Genomic DNA, 9,313 nt, shown 5'->3' on the forward strand with positions numbered 1-9,313 from the left:
GGACTTGATACTCCTATTTCGGCAGACAAAAGCGGGTCTCCCTGCCACTGTTTCAGGTTTCTGTGGGGCGATGGGAGCGGGCGCAGATGGCACCTGAAACGAAATGCAGTGGTTTTGGGTCGCCCGCAGGGACGAGGGCTCCAGAACTTGGCCCCTGCGGGACCAGAGAGCGGAGCTGCCATCGAGAGGGCACCGAGGGACATGGTAGATGGGAACCGCGGACCTGGCCAGGGAACCACGGCAGGGCCTGGCAGTCGGAGCTGCCGGGAGGCCGTGAGAAGCAGCTGCCCCACGAGCCAAAGGCAGAAGCGGGGAAGCCCCTTAATGCTCCCCACGGGGCTGCGGGGCTGGCTGTGGGATCGACCGCAGCGCCGCCTCGCGCCCTGCAGCCTCCGAGGCGCCTCTTCCCCGTTCCCTCCTGTCCCCGGCGCCTCTTCCCCGTTCCCTCCTGTCCCCAGCGCCTCTTCCCCGTTCCCTCCTGTCCCCAGCGCCTCTTCCCCGTTCCCTCCTTCCGTCAGTGCGGCTTCCCCATTCCCTCCTTTCCCCGGCACCTCTTCCCTGTTCCCTCCTTCCCTCAGTGCCTCTTCCCCATTCCCTCAGCGCCTCTTCCCCGTTCCCTCTTTTCCCTGGCACCTCTTCCCCATTCCCTCCTTTCCCCGGTGTCTCTTCCCCATTCCCTCCTTTCCTCTCCCCGCTGCTCCCCCTCCCCCTGCACTTTGTGGGCCGCTGCCGCCGTGCTGAAGTCCAAAGTTCAGCAACTTGCTAAGCACACAGATAAATATGAACCTTAGAGAATTTACATTGCTCCAATGTAAACAGATAGCCAAGGGTCCCTTTATCAGCACTGGCTCGGGACAGTCGTGGGGGGTCTGAAGTGGCTTGATTTTGTATTTTGCCTTTTTTTTTTGTTGTTTTGGGGAGGGCGCCCGGGGGGACGCAAGGCGGGAGGCTGCGCCGGGCGCCCCTGGGCGCGCTCCCTCGGGACCATGGTGTAGGGCGGCAGCCGCGGCCGGGACCATGGTGTCCAAGCTGAGCCACCTGCAAGTGGAGCTGCTGGGAGCGCTGCTGGAGTCCGGCCTCACCAAGGAGACCCTGATCAAGGCGCTGAGCGAAGCGGAGCCCTACGCGCCGCCGAGCGAGAGCCAGCGCGCCATCCATGCGCTGCAAGCGGAGAAGGGGGACGGCGACGGCGCCGCGCTGCCCAACGGCCTCGCGGAGGCCCGGCTCTCCGAGGAGGAGACCGACGACGACGGCGAGGAGTTCACCCCGCCGATCATGAAGGAGCTGGAAAACCTGAGCCCTGAGGAGGCTGCTCACCAGAAGGCGGTGGTGGAAAGGCTATTACAGTAAGGACAGATCCTCTTTGCTGCTCTCTCTCACCTCTCCCCTGCAAACCTCTTACTCCTTTCCCCTTAACGCTGGCACCATCTTCTCCCGCGCCGGTGCTCCCCGATTCCCTGTGGATGCTCCGGCTTTGCTTCCCATCCAGCTCCCAACGCGCCTGGGAAGCTGCGGAGACACCTTGGAAGCACTTAGACCATCAGCCACGGGCTGCAGAGCCCGCTGGGGCCAGCGTAACCGCTGCCTCTCCGGCCAAACAGGAGTTTTTACGGGATTCCCTCTTTATGTCATCAAGGGAGGAAAGATATAAAATAAGAGAAGCCTGTAAAAAACTGGCCACTGTTAACTGGCCTCACAGTAGTCAGTTTAGGGTAGAGAGTTTTAGCTTTTTCTGCTCCTTTTACGGGGATATCTTTATTCTACTCCCATTCTATTTCACCTGTCCAGGACAAACCAAGCGAGCTTGTTCCTGTCTTCCATGCACATGCTAAATCCTGATTTCTGTGGGATTTTCTCTTGTAGAAAGAGTAGAAACTGAATGTACGAGGAGGTTAGAAAGGGCTCGCTGTGCTCCTACCCGCGCTGCCTGCCGCAACCGCAGAGCGCGTGTACGGAGCAGCGACGGGTCCCGCTGCCACACACACTTGCCTTTGCATGAAGCACTAAACCAGAAGATAGGAAATGTTCCCTGAACCAGGGAGGCTCCCAACAAACCCAGGGCTCCCATGCGGATAGTACCTGGGATCCCCAAAACCACCCTGAGATGTTTGTCCGAGCAAGGATGAGGTCCTGCAAAGCCTCCCAGGCCAACAGAAGCAGAACCTTGTCCCACTGTTTTGGGGAAGCTCTGGAATCACAGGCTCTTTGGAGGCACAAGATGCAACAACATCTGCATCTGAAACCTCCACCAAAGCTAAAATGCAGCTAGAGAGGTTCCTCAGGCCTTCTGATCAATCCCCTTTGCAGGCAAAGGGAATTAACACAAAGTGCAAAGAGAGAAACACCAAACCCCACCACGAAAGGCCAAATAGACAGCATGACCGGCATTAGCATTTGCTGTAAATATTTAAGAGAAGAGCAACTGGGAGCTGCTGACTCTGCAGTTCCCAATGGAAGAAAATTCACTGAATCAGCTCTTACCTGGGAGGAGAAACATTCACAATAGTTCATTCTTCTTCTTGGCCCCCAAAGCCTGTCTCTTCTCCCCACTGCCTTTCACCATCTCCCCTTTCCCTTACTCTCTGCCCTTCTCTTTACCAGATCTCCATTTCTCTCCTTGCTTTTGTCTCTGCTGCTAATCCTTCCATTTTGGCATCTTCTTGGGCAGTTCTCTCCTACCCTTCCACACTCCTTCCCCTCATCCTCATTCCTTCTCTTCTCCCTGAGTCTGCGTACAGGTCTTGGGGTAGTTTGAGCCCAGTGGCACCGGGCGGGCCCTGGCTAGTTACTAATTATCCAATGGCTTTATTATTTCTCTTTTGTCTTATAAATTTATAGATGAAAAGACCCTGATAAGCTTTTTGATCATTAACTCCCGATGGTTTAGCAGGTATCTCTCCAGAAAGGCAGCGTGGGGGTTGAAGAGCACCCGGCTCCGTCCCACTCCCACTGGGTGGGTGCCGTGGGCCTGAGGGGCATCCCCCCCATTCCCATTTCAGAGCGACCAACACTGAGGTACAGAGGGACCCTGTGACCCACCTAAAGACCCCAAGACTGGGCAACAGGCAGGATCTCAAGCCTTGTATCGGGCTTAACTGCAGCCCTTGGCTCCACAGCCTCAGCACTTCCTTCGCTTGCCCCTGTCGCAGGACACGGCAGTTCCCTTTTGCTCTGCACGACACTACAAAAGGCACCAGGAGCCACAAGTTCAGCCAAAAATTAAACACATCCTTACAGAGGATGTAACAGACCAAAACTATCCGAAGTGAAATGGCAAGAGTGAGAAGTCTGTCCTCACAGTTTTCCTATTTCTGGGTAAGGATTTAAACAAACACAATTGCATGTCTGGAGAGGAAATTTCAAGTATCTCCAGCAATTGCACAGTAATACATAAGAAGTATCTACCAACTAAAACTTTTTTCTTTTTTTTAGAACATTTTTCTATTAAGTGTTAATAGAAATAGAAACAGTGAGCACTTAAAGTTTTCTATCAACGCCATCTAAGGTTAATCTCCTTAAAACAGTGTTACAAATAATTATAGATTATAATTATAGATTATAATTATAGATTATAATTATTTGTATAATTATATTTGTATACGGGAGAACAGAAATTACTCCCAGAAACAGATGGAAGGAAGGATAAAAAAGATTAAAATAAAAAAATAGAGATGCCCAGGCCTAAGGATCGTGCAGAACATCAATGCCTGCAAAGCTGTTTCAGCACCTATATGGAGGTTTCAAGTCCAGAAACCAGATGGAGACACTCCTACCTCCAGGCAGAAGCATCTTTGAGGAAAACTAACAAGCTCTGTACTAATATTTAGCCCACGTTTATAAGAGACTGAGCTGTGGGCAGCTCCGAGCAAGAAAGCCTTTGTGGTAGCTGCAACCACTGCTCCTATAGGAAAGGAGCAGCAGGAAAGGTGTCCATTGATCAGTTTTCCAGGAGCTGGGATGTAAGAAGGGCAGCCCCAAGTGACCAGATTTGCCCTAGCAGGACCACTAAGGAGGAAACCACAGTGTGGGAGCCAGTGTGCAACGTGGGTGAAGGAGGACGTGGGCATTTGGGGAGCACCCACGCTGCTGGGTACCCCTGCAGGCACGTGTTGCATTTGCTCCTTTAGTGACAGGATCCAGAAAGGCAGCTCAGGGAAAGGTTTTTCTAGTCACGAATTTACATTCTGTTTCACTGGGTGCCTAAATAGGACCCACGGATCTTCCACAGAGCTGCGTATTGAAAAATATTGTTCCAAATTGCTCCGCAACCAAAACAAACTGTGGCTACGCTAAAGAACAGACTCACTAAGAACAGGGAGGTGTGTGGAGCAATTCCCAGATATTCCCAGGAGTAAAGAGGCAGAACAGAGGCAGCCCAGGGCTCATGGGCAGACCTTACTCCCGGCAGTACGGCAAACAGAAAGGTAGAGCAACAACTCACCTGCAGGGCAAGGGGTGAAATTCCACTAGGAAAGAGAGAAATTGAGATAAGCAACAGATTTCCCCCGGAGGCAGGGATAAAAGCTTGGCTTGCAGAAGGAAGAAAGAAAAACACAGCCGGAACAATAGGAGTCCGGTCTCTTCCCCGTGTCAGCAGTGTCTTGGAAGGGCTCTAGCCGAGGAACCTGGAGATGGGGCCACCACTCCCCTTGCATTCCCACATATAAACCCAGCAGAGCAAAGCAGGCCGGGCTGACCTACGGGGAGCCCGGCGGCATGGTCTTACCTGCCCTGCTCCACGTGGGCATTGCTGGGAATTGGCCGGTGGCTCCGGAGGAAAGGCCCAGAGGATGGTCTAAGCGTCTCTGAACCTCTGTCTAACCGAGGTCTGGTCCAAAGCAGCACTTCTGCCTCTGGAAAACGAAGGCTCCTCTGGCCTGGGAAATGGGGAAGAAGGAGAAGAGAGACAGAGGGAATAAGGAAGAGGAGGTGAAACAAAGGGACAAAGAGAAAAGAAAGAGAAATACAAGCCAGGAAGAGTGAAGGAGGCAGAAGGTACCCCGAATGTTACATCCCCAGCTCTCTGGAATGGGTTTTCTTTAATGCTAACAACTTGATATTTACTTTCCATTTAAATTTGAGATGTTGCTATAAATTATCAACCAGCCTCTTGTTCCCTTTGAGTTTATAACTAACTACCTGGGTTACTTATTGTTCAGGTAACAAAAGGGAGGTGAAAACGCCCTTAAAAAGTGACCTCAGACCTAAGAAAATGGGAAGCTGGAGGGGAGAGAAGACCCAGGCCACTGGGGGATGAGCAATGGGAGAGGGGCTACGATCCGAAGGAAGGAAACAGCGGACATCGGGAGAGTAAGATGGGGGAAGGAGGAGTAGGGACTGATTATATGAGGAGAAGAATCTGGGGACTGACATTAGACCTTAGAGAACAAGACAGGAATGTGGAGGCCGTTTGTATCTGAGGAGAAAGTGAAGTTAAAAGCAAAAAAAAAAAAAAAAATAGGCCTGGGGATGGAAGAGGAGAGTTTGAGCAGGATCCATTTCCACGGTCCCGACTCAAGCTGAGGTTTTAGCACAGTTCCAACCAGGAGGGGTCAGGCCTAAGGTGAAATCTAACTGTCAGTCAGTGACATTTTTGCCACCAATTTCAGCATAGCGGATATCTCAAATCACCCTGTTTCAGTCAACAGCAGAGGCTTTGCAGGAACCGCAGATTTGGGCAATGACTCACGCGAGGGCTCACGGAGCGGCCGCCGTCGTGACGCAGCCCAGGCCCAACGGGAGCCCGGGCCTCGACGGCTCACAGGGCAGCCACGGTTTCATACAACCCTCCTACGGGCGCACTGTACTAAAGTGCCCCATACTGCTGTGCCTCAGGAAACTCCCTGCTTTGCCTCAAAAATCAGAGAGAAACCACAGGGCTTTGAGCCTGGAGAGAGAAGAGAGGAGAAGTCTTCTTGCAGTCTGCTGCCTGCTTTATTCTTACCACAAATTGGGGATCTTGAACTCACTCCCAATTCGGGGGCAGGAAGGAAATGTGATAACGCAGCCCTCCTCTTCCTCCTGGAGCCAGAGCGCACATCTACAGCCAGGGATTGCACATTTGGGCCCCATCTCCAAGCAGGGATTTGTGGAACGGACTGGGCACATGCGCTGGCCACACACCTATCACAGATACAAAGGGAGGAGGTTTCTCCTCGCCTTGGAGGGCAAAAAACACCGAGGAAGGAAAAGCTCCCATTGAGTTCAGCCCTCACTGAGGCTTATGAAAGGTTGAGGGAAGGAGCTACCAGACCGAGGCCTCTGGAACAGACCCATCACAAGAGGAATGAATGGTCCTGTCATAAGGAAACCGACCTTTGAGGAGGCTGCAAGTGACAGCGCTCCCGCCGCGCGTTGCCCACAGCACAGCCTGCTCCTCGGACCGTCCCGGCACGGCGTGAGGGGCTGCGAGGGAGCACAGATAAGGCTGTTTGCACTGAGAGAACACACGCGGACTTTGTTCTCCTTATCACTTTGCAGTCTGGCAACTGAGTCAACAAGCACTAAGCAGCACAGTTGGGGCCTGTTGCTCAGACCCAGGTGTTCATTAGTTCATTAAGTGCATTAGTTTTTCTACAATATTAGAGGGATTCTTTTTAAAAAACACTCTCTCCCCGCACACTTTGTTCCTTTGATGGTGGCGTTGGAAACCACATCGGGGTATTTCTAGGGCACACAGACCATTTCCACTCCCTCTGCTCCAGGCGTTTCACATACACGCAAGGGAGGATGCTCTTTGTCAGAACCGAGCAGAAGCCAGGGGCTTTTGGGGAGAGAAGCACCTGAAACGGTTGCTTCTAGATAGCCTCGTTTCACACTTTCTATTTTCACTCTGATTTTAAGCGTGGGCACAATCAACATACACGGCAAAGAAACCATGGTCAAACTGTTATGCTTTCTCTATAACTGCCCAGGAATCCCCCACAGATATTCTGATCATCAAATGATAACAGGCAGAGATTCACACTCAGTATGAACCTTTTAGGTGGGTAGGTCTCAGACAGGGCTATTCCCTGGGTTATTACCTGGCAGGAGGTTGCTAAGCATAAGGAAATGTTTTGCCTGTTGCTTCCTGCTGTGTTTAGATGTTCAAGTACATCTGGATGTGACTCAGCAGGTGTTAGCAGTAACACACAGCAGATGTACAAGGACATGATCCTGGATACTTTCATATATGCTTAGATACCATATACGAGGAAAGACTATTGTGATTTTCTCAATCATTGCAGGAGAACCCAACCTTAACCAAAATCAGGGCACGAGGCAGGTTCAGGCTGTCCAGAATCACACTGAATTGTTCTTAAATGAGGAACACCTACCTGAGCACCCAGGCCTTAAAGAAAGGTGGAGAGATGAGAAAGGTTTTGGGTGGCAGAGAGAAGAAAGGAGAGGAGCTGCTCTCATAAAACATCCCAATGAACATTGAAATTGGATGTCACCTCTCTCCTCATAACATTTATTGCTAGCCACAAAAATGCTTTACACTTGCATTGCTTTCCCATAGAACGATCTGTTTCTTACTCACACTAGCCCTCGTGACTTACAATCACCTATATAAAATGAGGCAAAGCCTTGTATAAAAAAAGATCGAAGGTGGCAAAGACTGTGATGACGCATTGGGAAATTCCCAGGATAACTGGATCATCCCCTTCTCCTCAGGGCAGCCAAGGACCTGCAAAGAGCAGCTTGGAGGAAGCTTGTGCCCCAGCTTCTCCACCTCATTTCTGATCCGGTGGCACCAGGCTGCACAAGGTGTCACAGTGAGGAAGAGCTTCCCCAAGGAGCCCCTCTCACCTCACCCAGGGTGACAGGAGACCCCGACGCGCAGGAGGAGCACTAGGTGCCTCTGGGGAACCAGACATGAGCACCACGAGACCTCTCCTCCTGAGAAGTGTTTTCTGCTCCTTTCAGAGAGGATCCCTGGCGGGTAGCGAAGATGGTGAAATCCTACCTCCAGCAGCACAACATCCCGCAGCGCGAGGTGGTGGACACGACCGGCCTCAACCAATCCCACCTCTCGCAGCACCTCAACAAGGGCACTCCCATGAAGACCCAGAAAAGGGCCGCCCTCTACACCTGGTACGTCCGCAAGCAGCGAGAGGTGGCCCAGCGTAAGTACAGCAGTGATGGTTCTCCTACCTCTACTTCCATAATCACCTCCCCCCCGTTTCCAGCTGGGAATAAGGAACCACACACAGTAGGAAGCTTGGGAAAGTCTGGGCCAGTATCCAGCAAGGGTGAAGCTGCACCGAGGAAGATACTTCCCGAGTTGGGCACCATGGGCTGGCACCTCACGTGCTCTGATCCCCTCTGTTTTGGGGACACACTGCAGCACAGACCATGTTCATGGGTGTGGGAGCAATCTGAGTTCTGCATTCATGGGTTGCCACTAAAATGAGAGCCTTGGTCTCTGGTTGCAACTAAAATGAGAGCCGTGGCCTCTGGGTGACTCTGGAAAGCAAGATGCTCCCAGCTGGGTCTGCTCTCCTGGAAACCCTTCCAGGCAGCAAATCCCCTTGTCCCTCTATGCCCACAGAATTCACGCACGCCGGCCAGGGCATCCTGACAGAGGAGCCCATGGGAGACGACCTGCCCACCAAGAAGGGAAGAAGAAACCGCTTCAAGTGGGGCCCTGCCTCCCAGCAGATCCTGTTCCAGGCCTACGAGAGGCAGAAGAACCCCAGCAAGGAGGAGCGGGAGGCGCTGGTGGAGGAGTGCAACAGGTGATGCGGGGCGGCAGGCGCAGGGCTGAGTGGGGCACCCACGTCCTGGCAGCTGGGAGAGGCATCCAGCACTGGATTGAGGTGGGGACCTCATCAGTGTCTATAAACCCCTCAAGGGAGGGAGTGAGGATGGACCGGCCTCTTTTCAATAATGGCCAGTGACAGGACTGGAGAAAATGGCTACAAACTGAAGCATCGGAAGTTCCACAGGAACTCAAGAAAAAATGTCTTAATAGTGAGGGTGGCAGAGTCCTGGAACAGGCTGCCCAGAGAGGTTGTGGAGTCTCCTTTGGAGATCTTCACAACTGCTTGGATGCAGCCTGTGCCACGTGCTCTGGGTGACCCTGCATGTGCAGGGGGTTGGACTAGATGATCTCTGAGGTCCCTTCCAGCCTTAAACACTCTGATTCTAGGATTCCACGTCCCTGCTGCCCCAGCCAGGCTGGGGCACCTGGTGCGACTGAGCGCGCGCTGCCCACAAAGGCCCCGGCCGCACGCAGCACCCACCCACCTCCCCATCCTGGAATGTGCCTCGGACTCCTTCCATGTCGCTCCCATCCCGGAACGCGCCTCAGACTCCTTCCCTGTCG

At 52.8% G+C, this 9,313-nt stretch overlaps 1 protein-coding gene across 2 annotated transcripts in view; it reads left to right on the plus strand.

Moving 5' to 3' along the window:
- Positions 1 to 1,012: 1,012 nt before the first annotated feature.
- Positions 1,013 to 9,313, plus strand: part of HNF1A (HNF1 homeobox A) — a 13,901-nt gene continuing 5,600 nt past the window's right edge. The window contains exons 1-3 of one of the 2 annotated variants that reach the window (XM_026037694.1): positions 1,013 to 1,346; positions 7,912 to 8,111; positions 8,537 to 8,723. In XM_026037694.1, coding sequence (XP_025893479.1) covers positions 1,018 to 1,346; positions 7,912 to 8,111; positions 8,537 to 8,723 — 716 coding nt within the window. In that variant the 5' untranslated portion in view covers positions 1,013 to 1,017. The remainder of the gene's footprint in view (positions 1,347 to 7,911; positions 8,112 to 8,536; positions 8,724 to 9,313) is intronic. The other variant, XM_026037693.1, reaches the window with a different exon arrangement.

This window comes from Nothoprocta perdicaria, unplaced genomic scaffold (assembly GCF_003342845.1).
Source record: "Nothoprocta perdicaria isolate Ctin4 unplaced genomic scaffold, notPer1 scaffold_2, whole genome shotgun sequence".
NCBI classification, from domain to species: Eukaryota; Metazoa; Chordata; class Aves; order Tinamiformes; family Tinamidae; genus Nothoprocta; species Nothoprocta perdicaria.